At 38.4% G+C, this 20,929-nt stretch overlaps 4 protein-coding genes across 4 annotated transcripts; all 4 read right to left on the bottom strand.

Moving 5' to 3' along the window:
• Positions 1 to 232: 232 nt before the first annotated feature.
• LOC145897190 (CD9 antigen-like) lies at positions 233 to 3,358 on the bottom strand. The gene is made up of 7 exons (XM_082985380.1): positions 3,265 to 3,358; positions 3,039 to 3,138; positions 2,830 to 2,927; positions 2,514 to 2,585; positions 2,087 to 2,173; positions 1,258 to 1,341; positions 233 to 301 (listed from the first exon to the last, which is right to left on the bottom strand). The coding sequence occupies exons 1-7, from the start codon at positions 3,316 to 3,318 to the stop codon at positions 233 to 235; spliced, it is 564 nt and encodes a 187-aa protein (XP_082841506.1). The 5' UTR covers positions 3,319 to 3,358.
• A 1,248-nt stretch (positions 3,359 to 4,606) lies between these two features.
• Positions 4,607 to 8,059, bottom strand: LOC145899419 (CD9 antigen-like). The gene is made up of 8 exons (XM_082988183.1): positions 7,962 to 8,059; positions 7,673 to 7,775; positions 7,186 to 7,283; positions 6,767 to 6,841; positions 6,630 to 6,704; positions 6,048 to 6,200; positions 5,628 to 5,711; positions 4,607 to 5,035 (listed from the first exon to the last, which is right to left on the bottom strand). The coding sequence occupies exons 1-8, from the start codon at positions 8,013 to 8,015 to the stop codon at positions 4,964 to 4,966; spliced, it is 714 nt and encodes a 237-aa protein (XP_082844309.1). The 5' UTR covers positions 8,016 to 8,059; the 3' UTR covers positions 4,607 to 4,963.
• Positions 8,060 to 10,072: 2,013 nt separating this feature from the next.
• LOC145899418 (CD9 antigen-like) lies at positions 10,073 to 13,402 on the bottom strand. The gene is made up of 8 exons (XM_082988182.1): positions 13,310 to 13,402; positions 12,870 to 12,969; positions 12,711 to 12,808; positions 12,054 to 12,128; positions 11,904 to 11,996; positions 11,242 to 11,394; positions 10,570 to 10,653; positions 10,073 to 10,312 (listed from the first exon to the last, which is right to left on the bottom strand). The coding sequence occupies exons 1-8, from the start codon at positions 13,361 to 13,363 to the stop codon at positions 10,247 to 10,249; spliced, it is 723 nt and encodes a 240-aa protein (XP_082844308.1). The 5' UTR covers positions 13,364 to 13,402; the 3' UTR covers positions 10,073 to 10,246.
• A 1,611-nt stretch (positions 13,403 to 15,013) lies between these two features.
• LOC145897188 (CD9 antigen-like) lies at positions 15,014 to 17,539 on the bottom strand. Its single transcript, XM_082985375.1, has 8 exons — positions 17,415 to 17,539; positions 17,111 to 17,213; positions 16,927 to 17,024; positions 16,540 to 16,614; positions 16,368 to 16,460; positions 15,748 to 15,900; positions 15,323 to 15,406; positions 15,014 to 15,088 (listed from the first exon to the last, which is right to left on the bottom strand). Exons 1-8 carry the CDS (start codon positions 17,466 to 17,468, stop codon positions 15,014 to 15,016), a joined length of 735 nt encoding a protein of 244 aa, XP_082841501.1. The 5' UTR covers positions 17,469 to 17,539.
• Positions 17,540 to 20,929: the final 3,390 nt, after the last annotated feature.

The raw sequence follows: 20,929 nt of genomic DNA, 5'->3' as shown, positions 1-20,929 counted from the left end.
TATGTTTGCTTTTTGAAATATAATAACATAGAAGCCGATATGTATTCAAAAAATTCCCCAGCAAACAATTTGACGTAGATTTCGGATTGCGTTTTGGTCTAAACTAGCCTACGTGGTGTCGGAATGTTTTTCACGTAAATCTGTTGACTCGAAATTACGTCATCAAAAAGGGGAAATGACGTTCTTTACAGTGACGTTAATAACCAACGTACGCAGGATTTAAATTTCAGAACTAAGGACCACAGCAGTAAGCAACTTGGTTGAAGTACAATGTGCAGCATCTCGCAACCATTGCCACAACCTGTGCAGCAAACAGAAGTGGGGTAGAAAAGTGTTAACAGCCAATATAATTATCATTTATTTACTGGTGTTGCCTAAGTACACGCAGAAAATACAAGCATTTAATGATGCTTCAAATCGTTATGATAATGTCCCACACGTTTGTATAAGTTTTCGATGGTGTGATCAAATATTTACGATTGTTATTGTTATAGGAGCTGTTGGGAATTGAATCTGATGTTTCTTCGTCAATTTAAAGAGAACTTAAACAATGGAGAATATTTCTTTCTAATGTAACCCATGACAAAAGGAAAAAAACGTTTACAAACACCAAAGTTTATGGATTAGAAATACGGTTATGTCACAAGCAGTTGTTTCACAAAAACAGAAAATTATATACCGACATGAGTCAAATAATTAATAAACAGAGTGTATAGAAATACTAAAAAATAAATAAAAGCGTCTATTTCCTAATTCTGCTACTCGGGACCGCTCTTGTTGTTCTTGAAATGACAACACAACCCGACGGAGATTATTATTCCCACAATCTGCAAAACAAAATAGTTAATCTTGGACGTACGAACAAAGCAATTGAGATGATGGAACGGGTACTTGTGTTTGTTGTGTCAAGAATTCTGGGTTGGTCCTTGAAATATTTGAGTAATTTGACTAAAAGGCTGACAGAGATACCCAAGGAAATGTCACTGAATTTTACTTTCCAAAATAGAGGCACCATTTTTGTCTGGTATTTTTTACAGGGTTTTGCATTTTATCTCTAATTAATCTCCTCATCTAGGATTGGCCCAGCATACCAAGTATAACACTTTATTTTGCAATGGTACGGGTTTGCACACCAAAAAGTAGGCCGTTTTTATACAACATATGTCTTGCTGCAGCAATGCTTGATGCTCTTTTATTGATATCTGCTAGGTGCGGTTTATAGGTCTCTCTGACCCTGTCCCATCTTAGACGCTTTACCTCGATAAGTCCAATGCCGATGGCAATCCAGCCCAAAAGTGTCATGTTATCCTCAAGAAATGTAATCATCGCCGTTTCACAGGTCTAAACAAACAGCAAATATAAGCGTTGGAAGTACAGGAAACTCCTCAAGTATTATAAAGCTTGAAGAGAACCTGATTATAGTATCCTGTCCCGCCTGTAACTATGCAGTCGCTATCGGTTGCGTTGAGACAATGTTTGTCTGTATTCGGATCACATTGGCATCCATATGCAGTTCCATTCCAGTCTGCGCATCCATTTGAATATCCGCAACAGTGAAGCTGTTTCAAATACAAGCAATTCGCCAGTAACAGTAATTAAAGCACAATATGTAAATATGCAAAATAAAATAAGTTTGGTATATTTAAAGTTAGTAATGTAAAAGCAAATGAGCCATAACGACCAGTGCGCACCGTATGCAGCTCTAAACTATATCAATAAGTAACCTATCTGTTTCACCAAAAGACTCCAGGTCACTATTCCTGGTTTTTGTATTTGAGTCGAGTAACTTGGCAGATTAGCTGCAAAATGCAGTTATGAAAAATTGTTGATGCGATTGGGTCGACACCCCCAAGACCAACCTTGGCGATTGGCTTACTCTGTGTGCTTCCTCAAACACGAACACATACGTGAATGATTAACAAAATCAGGAAAAAACCCTCAAGCTATAGGAAAGGCAATCAACTACACACTACCTTTGTTCTGAAAATCAAATACGTCATGTCAGCATTTATCACACCAAAAACTACGGAAAACTGATCCCACGTTTAAGAACTATAAGATAAGGCGAGAATCGAACAAATCTTACGTTTTGTTCTGTGGCGACGATGGAGTCGTTTCGATTATTAGATGTTAACTGAGTTGTTGGCAGATTGTCTTTCACCAGTTGATCAACCTTCACAACAAATTGCATGGTTAAGTTTAAATTCTCCAAACTTGCCTCCAACATAATTCATTGCCCAGTGACACCCGGTCACAAATTTGTTTGAAAATTTTTATAACGGAAACTTTTTGTAACGCTCTTGTAAACGCAAACATTCGCTCCTGTGCGTTTACCTTAACAATAAACTACAGCAAACCTGTCAGCAAATGATGTCTTGTGTTTGTGAGTGCACTTGCTTTCGCAGTTGCACTATCTTTCGTGTTATCACGCAGTGTGTATGACGTGAGAACCATGGTAAACACACATAAATTGCCTGACTCACGCCTATCCCTACGCCGCCGTAGCTACTTACCGAGGTACCAGCAAGGGCCCAAATTCCGATTCCAATTTCCAATCCCAGCACAATGACGAGCAGAAAAGTGTACTAAAACGAATGGTAATAATCAACACACTTTCAAACATGACATTTAGGCTACAGTGATCTGCAGACAGGGCCACTGTTTCGACCTAAAGTGTTTTTTCAGTGTAGCTTTGATTTCAAAGATCTTGCCAGTCCACCTACTGCAGCTCACTGTAAAAAGGCATTATTGGCTCCATTTCGAAGGTTCAAAACGTCACGTGACATCAGTAGCTATGTCGGAGATCTACTGGAGTGACGTCATATTTACCGTTCCCAAGAGACAGGTGCTCTCCTTAATGGCTCCACAGCATCCGACGAAACCGAAGAGCAGCATGATGGATCCGGCAACTATAAGAACTATCGCACCTGCATGAAGAAACAATAGGAGAATGGAGGATATTTCGGATTTGCGTGTACAAAAGGATTTGGCAGATGTTTCTTTAGTTAATTGTTGACTTTTGGGGGACTATGACTCACTTGTAATCACAATTGAAGTACCGAGGATCTCCACAGTGTTTTGAACCCGGTTGTCGACATTTATCCAAATCCCAACTCCTAACAGAGCCACGCCGGCCAACTACATAACAGAAGCTTGATATCTTGTTGACTTTTTGTCACACAGTTATTCCAAGGTTGGCTGTTAGCAAGTAACGAACGACGCAAAGGGAAAAGTTATTATTTATTTGTTACATATTATACTTACCCAGAAGACGAAGTTGAAGGCAAACAGAAGGTACTTTGCAATAAAACAACACATTATGGCGTTATTCAGTTCTTGACAGAAAACAGTAAATCTGTCTGAGACACAACTGCAACAATGACTATGTCGAAAGATAGAAGCTTACATAAAGTACAGTGTTCCTGCGCTGCTGTTTTGCAACAGTAATATATGATAACAAAATGTTAACACGTCACTAAGTTAGTTCGTTTAATTTATAATATAAAACATAATGGCCCTCGCTGATGCTATCATGTAGGCCTACTTTAGTTTGACAAATCAAGACGCAATTCAAAAATCACGAGGTAACTGCATGAGGAGTTATAATACCCAATCTCGCTAGGATTGACTTGCACGTTAACATATTAGAGTTTCTCAAGTAAAGTGGTTGAGCTAACTTTCGCCTTTCATCTCATGCGCGAACATCAGACTAAAAAACAATTTTCTTTCATAAAAGTCCGGTTTAATTTACATTCCAAAGTAACTAAACTTCTTCGAATAATTACACTTTCAACAATCTGTTTGACCAAATATATTCTTCAATTACTTTTTCTATGCAATTTTTCAAATCGCGTCCACCGCAGATGTCCCATAAAACTTCTACATGTATCATAGACTTCGTTTGTGACCGACTTTAGTGACTGAGTATGTATAATAAGGAAAAGGCAAGGGTCTTCGTGAAGGTGGATTTAAACACAAACGTGATGTTTCAATATTCGTTCCTAGGCAACGGCCTGAACAAGACAGGGAGCCAAATGTTGATTGCTTTCCAAATATCCTTAAGGGTTCAGCATAGAAACGTCATGTTTGCTTTGTTGTTAATTATTATCGAGGCATTCAGAATTTCTAGACTTGCCTATGACAATCTAACTAGCAGGTCCAAAATGAAAAAAGGCTTGGAATTGTTATATTTGTTACTGCTGATCCAAATATAGGCCTATAGTAAAGATTTAAAGCGATGGTTACTAAATGAAACGGCAATTTCCCTAAAGTAGGATGCAACTCATATGTGGAACGCCCACCTTGCTGGCAAATCTTTTCCGTTCAATTAACGTGATCTGTTACGTGGTATTTTACGTGGGTTTCTTTGTAAGTATGGATCGAAGACATGCCAGTCTGTGTTTAAAATGTAATTAGTGTATTATCAAGCTCTTCTCTTTTGTTACTTGTTTTCAAACATTTTAAAATTTTTGGCGTGTAAATAGAGCTTGTTGTGAATGCTCTGATTATAGAAAAGCAATATCGTCGACGTCCTGCATGGTTTTATTGGAGCAATAACGCAACATTTATTTATTAATAGGTAGAACGTACGCCGCCTTTTCGTTTACATACGCCCACGACCCTGAGTAAAGAAAACACCGTCATGCCGAGAGAAGAATTTTTCTTTCAACAGAGCAGAGCCGCACAGTACACAATATTCATTGCCCTTCAAATTATTGAGAAAATGCGGAACAGGCTTCACATTGCGGCGGTAACGTTGGCGGAAACATATATAAAACACAAATATTTGAAATAGCGACAAAAGTAAAATGAATAGCTTGAAAATGGTTACACAGGTTGGCGCAGCATCAGGCAAAAATCCCGAACGGGCGTTTGTAAATATGATCACCCTGAAAGTGTGATCATCCAAACAAATTGCTGAGTGGATCAAACACTTGGAAAAATATAGTTTGCTCAATTTGATTTATGCTTTGTGGCCTTTCTTTTCGTCCTTAATGTGACAGCACAGTCCAATGGATATGATTATTCCAACAATCTGCAAAAAAACATAACATTCACGTTAAATATTCCGCGAAATTAATGCTTTATATAAATAACATGACATAAAATATTAGGATTTCACAAACGAACCGCGACTCTTCAATCACAAGTGACGGTATGCAACTAACATGATTACGGGAACATTAGATACTTTGTAAAAACTGTTGCCTCCGATTTTATTGCAAATCGTCGCACACGTTATAGGCAACAAATATTAGTCAACACAAAATGGTTGTTCCAGAGAAAAGAAACTACATTTGTGACATAGATCAGTCCCAACTTTAGTAAAATACTACGTTGATCAGTTAAAATGCCTGTAACTATAACAACAGTGTAACATATATGAGAAACAACCACATATGATTGTATGGGCATCAATGTTATTCAGGCCCAAGCAACCGTGTGTAATGTTTTGATCGTTCATGATCGATTTTTAGAAAATAAACACCAATGTCATTGTACAAATATTTGCTACACGGAACAAACCACATCCACCCGCTGCTTTTGTGTGAATAGAGAGCATTTTATTACTTTTCCTACGGCTTATGGCTTACTCAGTACGATCAACATGAATCAAAGCTTGTTACCTCGATCAGTCCGATGCCGATAGCAACCCATCCTATGATGGTCATGTTGTCTTCAATAAAATTGGTCATTGCGGTTGCACACGTCTAAAACACAACACAAAGAATACAATACTTTTGTGGTTAAACCCCGTAAAAGAGGGCAGAGGCTCCCATATGGTATGTCACAAGAATCTGTTTACAGAATCTTTGCAAATCATACAAATGTGTAGGCGACTGCGTATCGAATAGAGCACAACGCGGATATTTTTGTCGCTTCATATTTAAATTTTTAAAAATTACACCCGCCAAGGCTATTTTGTTTTTTCATTTTATCGAATTTTTTATTTGTTTAATAGGAAATTTACCAAGCACTGCGTTTCATTGCTAAGGGTGTAGACATATGTCTATATAACAGTAAAAGCTGGGGAAAAAAGTGTTTACTTGATTGTAATAAAAAACGGCACCCCCAAAGTCGCAAGTCGGGTCAGCGTTATTCGTTGAAATACAGTTTTTTTCTCCTTCTGTGCAGTTGCAACCCAGAACCTGAGTATCATTCCAGTCTGTGCAACCATGGTTGTATCCGCAGCATTTGAACTGTTCAAAACAGAATATACATAAAAACTCCAAGCTTTTGCACAACTTAACAATCCCAGGCATGTACGAGAAAAATGCTTGCCAGTAAACAATATGTACACACAGTTGTTATTGTTGTTGTTGTTGTACCCTTTTGCATGCAAGTCGATACAGGAGACGCTCATAGAAAATCGTTCACTGTGGAAATGCTTACCAAACTCTGTAAAGGTCTTTTGTAAACTAACACAGTATATTTGTTGAAGCAGAAATATATTGTGCAAATGGAAATGATCTATCGGTATATATACTAAGCTATTTATACTTTACAACGTATATCTGCTTTGATCGCTTTCACTGGATTGTAAAAAGAAACTTATGATGTAATTCTTATGAAATTTATGATGACAAAAAGCACGACAGCAGTTTGTAAAAAATATTTGATTTATTTACGTTTTGCTCAGTTGGTACGAATGATGAAGTGGGATCATCCAAATGTTCATAAGCTGTAGTAACCGCATCACCCACCTGAAGCGGTACACAATGTATCAGTGTATTTTTTGGACTACGCAGAAGATTTTTTAACTGACCGTATTGAATTCAACAAGAGCCCAAATTCCGATGCCAATTTCGAGTACAAGCACGATGACGAGGAGACCAGAATACTGCACAAAAGTGCGATTTGTTAGGCACTGAAGCACAACTTTTCTCTGAAGCTTACCGAGTACATTTATGTCAACATTATGCAACATATATGTATTTGAATAAGAGCTGAAGATGCATATTTAAGAGAAGCATGTATTCAAAAAATATATCGTTTCGACCAAAGGTTTATAATATTTGAAATTGACATTGGAGTTTCAACTTTTGTCACGCAAAAAAAAGTGTTGCTGGTTGGGTTGATTTCGTGAGGAAAAAATATTTTCACTGTCACTACTAAAGTAGACAATATACAGAAAAAGTGTGCTTACTTAACATATTGATTGGTTAAGAGAAGCAAACTACGTACCGTTCCCAGAAGGCAGGTACTTTCTTTGATAGCTCCGCAACAGCCGACGAAACCGAATAGAAGCATTATGGCACCAGCAACAATCAAAACTATCGCACCTGTAGCATTGAAAGAATGATTAGGGAGGATAATTTGGTCAAGGCGCTCTACCCTGTGTATATATTAACTATCAAACTTGATCCTGTTTCGAGGACAGGAAAGCATCAAATCCCGGAATTATAATCAAATACATGCATACGAAAAAAGGCACTCTCTTTCCTCTATCCAAATTTCAAAAACTCTATTTTTTCAAAAATAACGATAGAGAACTTCATTGAAAATCTTGGGCTTTAAAAACAGGTTCAAAAAGTTTCAATCCGGTTAGACTTAACATCAACCCAAATTGTAAAGCTCAAGCTAATTTGAGTCGAAAACAAAGATAAATCCGAACTATCAAAGATAAATCCGAACTATTCCATTTGACCTTCCTTTGTTTAGTTCCGCTTACCTGTTTCAATCATGACCGTTTCGCCTAAAACGTCCACGGTTTTTTGTACGTCTTCATCCACTGTCAACCAAATACCGACTCCCATGATGGCGCAACCGGCCAACTAACAAAAAATGTTGTTATTTTTTTTGAAGCACTTTAACCTAAAACCGGTAAGACCCATAGAAAATAAGCGAACTGTTTTAGGTAACTACTTTTAAAGCTATAGCCGTAAAGACCGAGTCATAATGTGCCATAATATTTTCTCTTTACGTAAGATAACAAAAATATGTTACGATAAATCACTTACCCAAAAGACAAAATTGAAGAGAAAAAGTAGGTATTTTGCGATGGAACAGCACATGATAATATGATGTTTTTTCTGTCAGAATATAAAAGTATCTAACCTGCAAAAGTCAAACAAACTTGTAAAGGTGGCATTTAACAGTGCAACATTCCTTGACTTTTAATACTTCAGCTTGCAAAGTTGTTTTACTGACATCAGAATCTTATTGTCGTGCAAGCTTGTAGAAAATATTACTTTCTCCTTTTCCTAGCACTTTCCATTCGAAATGTCGCTCCTGTACGACACACTTTCTCGTCGAAACCTAATCGTCACCTGACCATCGCCTTTTTGCGATATCAAATATATTCCGCTGGAATCATCTCATTGTTCTGATAATCAATGCCCTGGCTTACGACGACTGAACAATCGTATTACAAAGGAGCATCTGACCTTTTATACTGTTATATTTATTTCTTCATGTTGCAACCGGCCCTGTTTCGGTAAAAGTGTTATATCCAATTTATCCAAATTTGTTGCATCAATCGATGATTCAAACGCCTGAAAAATTATCTATGACCGTAAACCCCAGTCTTCGCCGACCGCGAAAACTCAATTTCCAAATATTAAAAACCTCGGAAGAGTAAAACAGAACTGACTCAAACAGAAACCCTTGCCATAATCCAAGCCCAACCCAACGCACAAAGACTTCCACCCGTTTTAAAAAAGTCCGTATGACATCGGCAGATATATAGGGATCATCACGTGGTTGCGTTTTTTCGCTTCCCGGCAACGCCTGTCTGACGTTTTTATTTGTCTGGGTTCGAAGGGTCTCTGCGTCCCGTGCGTCACGTGTCAATACGATAAACCAGCCAGGGGTATGTCTGACAAGAGATAAACTGCCAGGTTCGAGCAGTTGCGGTAATGGTTTGTCCAAAAAGTCGAGGTTTTTGAACAATTTGTTACAAAAACATGTTGTACGAAAAAACTTATTAAATCACTTCATATAGCTGCACTATGACGCGATCTGTTAGGTCGAAACAGTGGCCCTGTCTGCAGATCACTATGAAAAACAATATTTTTATAATTCCGTTGCTTTTGTGTGTGTACAGTGTATGTTACGCAAATCAAACTGTACTCACACAAGTTTATGTATATATACATGTCGGCACAATAATAATAGACTGAACCGTTCGGGATCTGTTTTTACAATTAATAGTTTTCCTTTAAATACAAAAAAAAACTCTTTTGGCCCTGAGTTACATATTGGTACTTTTAATGGATGATGCCAAACGGAAAGAAGATTAAAAATGCGAACAGAATATTTTATGTGTAGTTCAACACCGTTATATTGCCGAGTTACCTTGAAAGATTTATACTTACCAGAATTGTTTGTTCAACACACACGATGTGAGTTTCTGGGCGTACGTGACAGGTTTATCCTTGCCAACTGCATTCAGGTAAAGTTTAACAAATACCAAAACAACAAAGAAGTTCCTGTCGACAACACAGGGTTGATCCTCGTAGTAGCAACAATTTAGTGGATTTATTTGCTTGCTTTCACTCCAGCTATACATCAGTGTTGTGATTTTGCCTTCGTTTGTTGGAATTTGTAATGTACAACACAGCAATGGCGTGTGACAAGAACTGAAACAGCAAAACGAATGCAATAATTATTGTTGCAAATCAAGTATGTGATGAATATCAGGCGCCTGTTCCTATGCGGACTTTTTGCCTGAAATAACCACAGTCAGATTTACATCGACCTGTGTACTGTGACTATTTTCGTCGCGGGTATCTTTCTGCCTGGGTTCATCTGCACACTTTCCGTGTGTGCTTAATAAATTCATTAACATTTTGGATTTTCCCGCCAGAAAATAGAAAAGGCCTCTTGGTGCCGCCGGTCAATATTAAACTAGGGCGGCTTACGACAAATATAATTTATGCCTGGCAACCGCGCACTCTATGGAGAAGTGGATTCTTTGTTTGCTGTCGGCAGATTTTCTGGCATCGGCCTGTGGGACAGATAATGGTAGGAAACTACTTGATCGAAGTGATTGTATTTTCAATAAAAAAACAGACGAAGCAAATCGACAGATTACAATAATCCACAAAAGTATGATTTTAATGACCGAATTACTCAAACAATTTGATACCAATTATTGCGACCAATACAAAAAGCAAACGGCGAAGCAGTGTGCGAAGTTGACGTCCATCAATTTGGAGGCTGTGATGTATATGACTGAGAAGTGTACAAAAATAAGAGGCATTGGAAAGCGTCTGCCAAATGTATGTACATGTTGTCATTGAGGCTAATAACGCTTGTTGTCCTTCTTCACGTTGCAGCACAGTCCAACTGAGAAGACGATGCCGAAGATCTACGAAAAGCACATGTATTTACTCAAATACACAATTTTGGTTGTTGTGTACAGCCTAAAGCTGTTCCACAACAGACGTAGGCCACAATCAGTTTTTTTTCTTTTTATAACAGTAAGGTGGAAACGTTACACCACGTTTCAAGGTTTCAATTTGTTTCAAATTACAGTTTATATGAAGGTAACTTTGTGAGACAATGGATTAAAAAACACATTTCTCGAGAAAGTACAATATGATTTTGCTTTGAGTAAATATTTACCTCAATCAGACCGATGACTAATGCTACCCATCCGAGAATGTACATGTTGTTTTCAATAAAAGCCACCAATGCAACTTCGCAAGTCTGAAACACATATTTAAACATAGGCTATACTGTTTCGATCTTCTCCATTTTTTGAAAAAAGTTATGGCATTCATTGACGAACACATGTTTTAAAACCATAAAATGTAATGATACCTTCGGCTTTCAACCCACAGCATGGTTTAAGTTAAATTATTCAGAAAAACTTTTCCAATCTATGCGAAAGGTATAGGTTTCGCAAGAAGCTTGTTCCGTTGATTTGTTTTTCGCACATGCCGTTTACCAATCTTTATTTTAAACTTTGTTCACTTGTGCTTTTTTATCTTTTATCGCTTATGTTGTGCGTATTAGTGACCGTCCTTTTAAATACAAAAGCTATGCAGTTCTTGGCGGTAGACCCTTGGAGCAGTGCACCCCAGGCGGTAGTTTCGTTACAATTACACGAAACGATGGCATCTTGTGTTTTGGTCTTTATGTACATAATCACTTGTTGCCACATAATCCTGAAGAAGTCTCACCAGTTGGGAGACGTAACGTAAGTTGCAATATAAATCTCGTAACCTTATGCCAGAAGGACAGTTATTTATAATTACAATGGCAGCAAGAATAGCACTATATTCGATAGAAAACCTGGCTGTAGAATCCATCATATTGTATTTCAACAGTGCAACCATTCAACAGAGGATTTTTGGAACAGTACGGATCGCTCTCTGTGTGACATCCGCAACCCAAGGCGACTCCGCTCCAATCCGCACAACCTTTGGTGTACCCACAACAGTGCAGCTGTCAGTAATCAGAACAAAAAAATTACGTCTGTCGCTGCCCAGGTGTAAAAACAATCGTTAGCCAAGCATATTTTATCGGTTAATTGTTTGAAACAAAATGCTTCATACAAACAAAATAGCCAATACAATGGTTGAGACCTTAATGCTGCTTTTGTCGGTTCGCCTTCATTTTACACTGAAAATGATTGTAGGAAACAATTGAAACGTCTGTATACATGAAGTTCTCAACCATTGTATTGACTGTTTTGTTTATATTAAAGATATATAAAACCGTCAGTTATGTTCCTAAAATGTTTCAGTTTGAAGTCAGCTACTTTGTGACAAACAATAGAATAAACGATTTTGTCTATAGATGGGCATTCTCAATTTCATGTTTCATCTTTCGTCGCGTGTTGCTGCTAAAGTTTTGTATTGAAGTTGAAATTTTTAGTGCATATATTCTGGCAAGTTATTTTGAAAAAACAATTTTAAAACTTTAGAAAAACAAAGAAATACTGCAGTGCTTACAGTTTGCTCCGTGGCGGTAATCGGGTTTTCCTGATCTGTGCTTGAATCGAGTGAGCCAAAACTAGTTAGTGTATCATGTACAAGAGCATCGACCTAACAAAAAACCCAAGTTTCGTTAATCTGCCTAGAAGCTTTGGTTGGTTAGTTTACCGAATCGTAAGTGACGAATGCCCAAATTCCAAGTCCAACTTCGATTCCCAAGACAATGAACAGAAGACCAGCGTACTGCGAACATACATACATTGTTTTTGTTACAGCACTGTCTTGTTTAGAAGCAATATGGAAAAAATATGGTTGAAGAGCTACAGCCAGTTCCACCGTCTTGTTTGATTCAATGTTATTTTAGTAGTGGTTTCATGAAAGGATAGAGCCAAAAATCAAATTTTATTTGAATATACATACGATGGAATGTTGCTAAAAACGTAACAACAACAAAGGCAGCCGAGCACTGCAACGCAACTATATGCTTTAAAGTAAGTAACATGGTAACTACGGTCGACATTTGGCGAACACCTAATCCCATGGGCAAATTTTACATTATAACACTACCATCGGATGCGCAAAACTTGGATTTAATTACATGAAATAGGAAGACCAGAGCTAATATGTAAATCATAATGCAAAATAAACGTTTCCAATGCTACTGTGTTCACCATCAGTACACTGAGGTAACTGAGTTGCAACTAAGCACGCACAGAAGCGGGTATTTGAAACGTTTCCTACCATCAGTATTGAATAAAACCCACGTTCGTTCGTTATAGGGGTGCACGAGATTTTTCAGTAACTTTTACATCGAAAGGATTTTACCGTTCCCAAGAGACAGGTGCTTTCTTTAATGGCCCCGCAGCATCCGACGAAACCGAAGAGCAGCATGATGGATCCGGCAGCAATGAGAACTATGGCACCTGCATGCGTGGACAAAGATAATATTACCAAACAAACTTTCAGGGTGGTCATTCGCCTGACCAGTTATGACGATGTTGGTTCCTAGAACCTCAACGCTGTTCTGCACTGTACTGTCCACGTTAAGCCAGATTCCAACTCCCAACATGGCACAACCAGCCATCTACAATGTAAAGCAATTTTTGCAACAAGATATGTAAACACGGATTTAAGTGGTTGTGCACTGGAGCAACAAGTAATACGTGCAACACCAACCGTTTCACTTTATTCGGTTTTTGAAAAAGAAAACATCTAAAGAATTTTAATTGCATTTCAGGTTGCAACCTCTTGTTTTAACCAAAAGTTAATAGGTGCACCGACTTTATGAACTGTCTTAACATGTGTTTAACGATCTGGGCCATCACTAAAAACTTTACGTAGGTTGGTTCCACTGTATCTTTAGATCTCATCGGTCTACATGACTGTTAGTTCAAACATTGTTGTGTGTAAAATTTCAGGCTTACCCAAAAGACCAGATTGAAGATAAACAGAAGATACTTCGCAATTGCACAACACATCTTGTTGGTTCTTTACTTTACTGGGTATACACACAATCTGAAATATACAAATATGCAATAAGTTTTGTTACAGCTTCAGGAATTTGTGGGCGGCTCCGTTGTGACGTAGAAGCTAAAGTATGTTTGCACAACTTGTAAGCTTTAGTAGGAGTTGTGTGCACGCACCACGTAGGCTAAGGGGTTCTTGTCTAGGTGCTAGTTTCGGTAGCTAGCAAATCCATTGGTAAACCGAAAATGTAAACTTTCAGCACACCGTTTATTGGCAGCACACGAATACCTCAAAGCTCACTGGCATCTGATTTTACCAGAATGTTACGTGTAAGTTGACTAGGTTCGTGAGACATGCAAGCTATGGAAAACGTATATGCGGTTTGAAAACAACTGAAACTTCATAGCTCTGTGTAAATAGTTACTTCATATTACTACATCAATCGTTGACACAAACTGTTTTCCCAGCAAAACACGTGGCGATTTACATGGTCTTTGATCCTCGAACCGAACTGTTGCTACATTTCTTAAAACGCCGCAGCATAACTGGTAAAAACGCCTCGCAGCTGTATGACAACAAATGGTTGTAATTCACACTTACAACTGTTTTCTGATGTGCTCGATACGCTTTATTAACCCCTCCGTCTATTCACTACCATACACAGCATAGTTTAACGTGTACCAACCCCTAGACAAGCGTTACTGGGCAGCAAACAGAACTCGGTGATAAGAAAAGGGCGCCATTAGTCCAGCACTGGAGAACACACGTCATTCACGTTAGGGCTGTCGCCCTCTTTCGTCAATCATAAACCAGATGTTGACTCGCTGTTCTGACTTCGTTCCGATACGCTGTCGCCAAAACGTATTTACGTGGGATGCATAGATAATCACTGTGTTCTTAAAACAGCGGTTAATACCGCGGGAGTGTAGCGTTTTGTCCTTGTTGAGAAAAACGGCACCTGTACACATTTTGCCATGGTGTTTTACGAATTGTTGCACTTGTTTTCGAACTGAAAAAATGCTTGGTTTTTGGCAACAAAATCTAGCAAAAAATACAGTCAAAAAATAATACCGTGAGGTAGTCAGGCCATTAAACAAATTGGAACTGCCCATCAAGACACAAAAATCCTAATATGTTTTGCTGTGAAAGCATATTTTCCTCCGCAACATCAATCTATGCTGGCCAATCACTGATCAGGAATTCCTCTTTCCTTAAGTTCAGAATTTTTTCAATTCAAAATAGTTAATGGTTTATTACGCTTCCAGAAAGCATTACACGAATGTTAAAGAACATAAAATGGTACCCATGCCTGCATTTCCATCGTCTCTAAAAAATAAAACGTTTGGCCGACAAAGGCGAAGATACACAAAATTACCGCCCGTTGAAAAGTTGTCACCAAGTAACGAATTATTCCGCGTACAAACACGATATAAGCACGGTAAAATAGTTGTGCATTCCACGTAAAAAACACGCTTCATTTATGACGTTTGTCAATCGAAACGTCGAAGACTTGGCGAACATCCAAAGTGGAAAATCGAGGGCACGTCTTTGCGACCTTCATCATCACGTGATTGGTGATTACGTCTTGGATTAGGCAGAAGGAATTTTGTGCAACGCGAAAACGTTTGCGAAGTCATTTTTGTTTTTAATCCTTGAAGTGATTATGCAGGATACCCTCTCTTCTTTTCGTTCTTCACATGACAGCAAAGGCTGATGGAGATGATAATACCGACAAGCTGTCAAATAGTAAGTAAGGTTATAATTTATAATAGTATCATTTACGTTTGAATGTAAACTTTTGGACGTACGAAAAATATTTTTTTTTGTCAAAACGGGTTCACGCTGTTGCAAAAAAGGTGCATTTATTTTACATATCCAGGGCGTGTGTGCGGTTTTGTGGCCGTACCACAACTACAAATATTGAGTCCTGTGCTTATATTTACTAATAAATACATGCTACTACATTGTACCTCAAGGAGGCCAATGCCAATGGCAACCCAGCCAAGAATGGTCATGTTGTCCTGGACGAATGTGGTCATAGCGGTAGCACAACTCTGCAATAACAAACGTACGTTAACCTATCATATTTGAACAAACGAAATTGAATTTTTTTACATCCCCAGCATTGACGTCCAGATTGGGTAAATATGCAAAACGTTAAATAATGCAAGAACAAACGAACAAAACCAATGTGGAAAGTATGTAATGAAGCAACAAGCCTCGGATTTACGTCAGCAGATTTTATTGTGGAAAATCGATTTTGCTTATATAAGTTGCCATAAGCATCGTCAGTTTTCTTGTTCAAATAGAATGGAAAGTATTGTTATACAAACCTAAAAGGTGTTCATAAACATGATTTTACGAAAAGCTATGGTTCCTTTCGAATACAACCTACCTGGTTATAGTAGTAATTGACGTCAGCGGGGAACGAGCAGGTGATGGGTGCGTCTCCAACTGGGATGCAATTAGGATCTCCAGATTCACATTCACATCCGTATGTAAAACCGACCCAATCCTGACAACCCCGATTATAACCGCAACATTTGAACTGTAGAGAAAACGAAGGGAATGAAAAGAACGTGCAGTTTCGTAACACAGAGCATATATTTATTAGGAATGCAAGCAATACGATGAAAAAAAATCCACGTTGCAGAGTTGCATAATTTTTTTGAGAAAAAAAACACTTTAGTATATTTATGTTATACTGCGGATGGCACAGAATTTTCTTTGGTCGAACATAATTGTCAACAATCTGAGCCACGCCTGTGGTAGAGACTGTGATATTGGGAGGACCTTTCTTTCGGAGATCACATGAAATTATAAAGGAAGTCAGTCTTTATGGTAAAAATCCGTTAGTTTTAAATCAAACATTTGTGTTTGTGGGCCTTCTTCTTCTTCTATTAATTGGCCCCAGGCCCTGATGCGACGTGCCGGCTGCACCTCCCTCTTGTTTGGCACCAAACCGGGTTTTTTTCAAATACCCAATTAGACTCTTTAACCTGTTTTTCAACTTACGTTAAACTGGGTGCTTGTGAATGCATTTTCTGCCCCATTCAACTGCTCTTCGGTGGTCAAGGTGGCGAATGCATCTGTCACAGCTTCATCGACCTATAATGCAATAAAGAAGTAGTTTTTACATTTACCCGTGCGCAAGTCCGTTTTCCAATTGGGAACCTTTAATACTCACCGAATCGTATTCAACAAGTGCCCAAATTCCTATGCCGATTTCGAGTCCGAGAACGATTATGAGAAGTCCTGCATACTGTAAAAAAACATAAACGCACTCTTTAGGTAATGGGGATTGTGTTAGAAGAAATTCAGTTCGACACAATGTGCATTGCATGGAACAACGTCCGCAATAATCAAATAATGTCTGAATGTCACGTCAAATTTTTTTTCAATAAAAATTAAAGTCGATTGCTCGGTGTCGTATTTATTTCCAGCAACATTTTTCGCCAATATCCTCACTGGCAAATGTGTTCCGAATTTGTTAACTATTTCATGGATGACGTGTATTGAAATTAAACATTTCAAAGTCCAACAAATCTGTCTAGCCAAGAGAAAAAATACTTACCGTGCCGAGAAGGCATGTGCTCTCCTTTATGGCACCACAGCAGCCGACGAAACCGAAGAGGAGCATAATGGAACCAGCCACTATAAGAACTATCGCACCTGCAAATTATTAACCAAGTTAAATTCTTAAAGCTCAATTCAGCACGAAGTTGCCATGCGCCATATTTTATTTGCTGTCGTTCTACCTGTGCTGATAGCGATCGTCTCGCCTAGGACGTCCACAGTTTCCTGTACACTGCTATCGACGGTCAACCAGATCCCAACACCAAGAATGGCGCATCCTGCCAACTGTGCACGAACAAATAATTTATTTGCTCGATAATTTAGTTTTGAATGAAATATTTAACACCAACAGCTACCAAAATATATTTAAACAACATTAAACCTATATGTTTGTTTAACGGCGAAAAAGAGCACAATTTCTAAAGCCGTCTCGGCCGTGCCGGTGTCGATCCTGGCTCTGTTCGGACTCGTATGTCAGATTCTTACCCAGAATATAAGGTTAAATCCGAAAAGAAGATATTTCGCTATAGCGCAGCACATATTGTTGTAGATCTTTCGTTTTTCACAAGCGTACAAAATACAAAACAATAACCTATTACAAAAGGAAGCAAGACTTGATCTGCAGAAAAAAATAGTATTACTTAACGGGACAGCGACTCAACATCTTTCTGCTGCACTGCAACTGCGTTTGCACTTGTTATAATCGAAATAGACTCATAAAATGACAGAACGCGGCATAAATTTTAAGCCCCCAAATATTTCCCAGTAATTTGCTGTCTCCGCTTGTGACAAATGCTACAAACAATAGACCTTCCACGAAAAATTTAGGTTGTTTTACTCCCGTTTCGAATCGTAACGCACCCTGAACAAAACAGTGTTGGAATCGCTATTTTTAGTGGGGCATAAAATTGTTTTATTTCTTCTTATCACCACAATGCAACTTCGATAATTCCAAATACCCTTTTGGCAACAGAGAAATGAACTAAATGTGAATGTAGCTCAACCTCCGAAAACTTGTTAAAATAAGCACAAATTTAGATTTTTCGGCAAAATTTCGTCGAAAGCACCAATGTAACATTTGTTAAATTATTCGGTAGATTTCCCAAAAAAGTATTCCTTATTTTTTCAGCGTTTTGTGACGACTTTGTCAAAGCGCTGGTTTCACAATAAGTTTTTCAAAATACGACCGACTCCGAATCTAAACCGTCTGACTGTCGCAACGACGCACGATGTGCTTTTAATTTAATCAGTCGCGAGTCATGTGCCACCTCTCCTATTCACATCCGCTGAAAAAAAGACAGGCGCTCATCATATAAAGAGACAGAGAACTCTCTGTGTACCTGTTTTTCCTGTTATTTGCAGATTGTTGACCCACATAACGGCAACGGCCGATCCCTTTTGCCCAGTAATAAATATTCATGTCACATCCCACGTTGCCATGACTGCGTGTTCATGTTAACAAGTTTGCTCACAGGCTTTTACCAGGCGCACCCGCTGTTTCAACTGATTAATATTCCTTTAAACTTTGTGTGTTGCTGGACCAATGTCACTGTTTGATAGTAGAAGTTTTGTACAAGGCTGCGACATCCATTGTTTTAAGAACTGCAGTGCAGTTCGTCACAAAGTTAAGTTTTGAACAATTGCAGACGTTCTGTACCTAGTAAATTCATGTTCATGTTTCATCGAATCTGCTCCAACTCAATATCAAGAGATTGACTTTGTTTATAGTCATGATTATTCGACGAAGTAAATTTTAATACTTTTTAGTAAACAGCAACAATCAGAGGGTATACTGGCAAATATATCTGATTTCTAAAGAGGAAAAACTTCCAGAGAGTTAAAGTCTGGGGTCAAAAAAGGTCAAAATAAACTTTCCTTTTCAACCCTTGTTTGTTTAGCGGCATGGCTATTTCTTGGCAAGTACAGACAAAGTCGTTCGCATCTCGTGATCAGCATCAGCGATATTGTTTGTGATCTTTCAAAATTACGACAGCGTCGTTGGAAACTCTGGATGCCATGAATAGACCCGCGAAGCGCTCATGTGACCGAAAGCAAACAACAGTTACTGGTGCGCCATGGTCTGTTTGAAAACTGGAGGGAACGGATAAGGGTACATTGCTGAAAATATCTCGAGACAAACATTACATTCAGAGCCAACGTCACTGATCCAAGTTATGTGATATTGCCTGATGACATAAAGCAATAAATTGTTTTTACTTCATGAAATCTACCTTACCAGCAACGTTTTATCATTTTAGCATCTAACCATGTCTTTTCTGTTTATGTTATTTGTAGAACTGAAGATGCTGTATTAAAAAGCGAAACATGTTTTATAAAATTAGAAGCGTGGGCACAAAGTTGTTCTAGTAACATTTAAAACTGATGACATAAACCCATAAACGTACAGCATCGTAAACGGTATCAATTAAGCGACATTATAACTCATCAACGTTGATTAATGCAGCATTTTTTCAATGAATACCGTAGAAGATTATATCACAAATAGAAGGTAATATTAGTATCATGAATTTGATTTGGAATTGCTAAATTTTCTGTCCAATCGGGTAAACAACGAGTGTCTATCAGAAGAATTTTAATAAAATGAAAAAATCACAAAAATGGCAACATTAAAGAGAAGTTTTTGTTACGCCCTCTATGTGAGTAAGCAAACACGTCACATCAAACAACCCAAAGTAAAGAAAAACCAATTTCTCCACCGTTTTGCGGCACGTAGGCTGTAAAGTACATCATGTGACCGCAACGATATCACGCGCCCAATGACGTCGCCTCGTGGAAATAACTTATTTGACGCAGCATTGCGTTCTGTAATATTTCGACAACACAAAACCTTCTTTCTCCCGGCATAGGCAAAGGTTGTTGCCCCTCCCATTCTGTTTTCCCAGCAAACAGGATCCTTGTCACCAGCGACCTACGTACAAATATAGATACGCGCTGTAACGCGACGCACATGCCAAGTTAATGATTACCGACCTCTGTACCCGCCATATGCCGTAACTTGTTTCTTATCCGCGGTTCGATTAATTTTATTGCCATGCCCTGGGACATTAAATTACCGAACATAAAGCTGTCTTGTTTTATCACATAATGCAAACTGCATATACTTTATAACGCTAAATGACATTGAAATGTATGATAAATAGTTATTGCACAACTACATTTGTTATATTTCCATTTTTTAATTTAAACAGCAACAAGACAATATGAACCTTGCATAACAGACCAACATAGGCGAATGTTATGCATATGTTTTATGTAACCCATAGTGTTAACACAATGTTATTATTTCTACTGTAATTTTATTTGTCTACCCACCTTTTTGCCCATATGCATAACACAAAGCATATTTCTTTGTACTTGTGTTCAATAACTAACATGTTGTTAATTGTTAATCTTGTGTAGAATGTGTTAATAACAATATGGGCCAGTCTATTTATACTCAGAATTGTGTAGAATGTTGTGAAAGTTTGCAGTCACACACACGGTTTGGTGGAAATCATTCCAGGGTATTTGTTTTGCAGAAAGCATATTGGGCTTTTGACCACAATGCAGGCACTGCCACCATAGAATGAAATCCTATTCGGACCAGTCGGGTAATCTGCAACAAGGCAGACAACCCTTGAGACAAGCAGAAAACTTGATTTGAGTCTTGTCCATATCTGCGCCGTAGAAACTAAACCACCCAGTGATCTCCAATACGACCCGGCTACCACCGTGTGGTGAGCAACAGTGACTTGGTTACATTGCAAAACAAAATAGCTGTGGCAAAATTCGGGCGTGGTATTGGCTTCAACGACGTGGATCGGTGAATGGTGTTGACATTTCCAACATCTTTAAAACATATTGCATTTTTGGACCACACCGGGATTTGAACCCTGGATATCCTGGCTACGAATCCCGATCAGGTTTTCTTCTTGCTATATGGGTCGGGCGATTGGCTATGTTACTTGTGTTTATTTAAAGAGGAGACGGTATAATTTAGT

This window comes from Ascidia mentula, chromosome 4 (assembly GCF_947561715.1).
Source record: "Ascidia mentula chromosome 4, kaAscMent1.1, whole genome shotgun sequence".
NCBI lineage: Eukaryota > Metazoa > Chordata > Ascidiacea > Phlebobranchia > Ascidiidae > Ascidia > Ascidia mentula.
The sequence above is the reverse complement of the archived record's forward strand: the minus strand, read 5'-3'. Positions and strand labels throughout refer to the sequence as shown.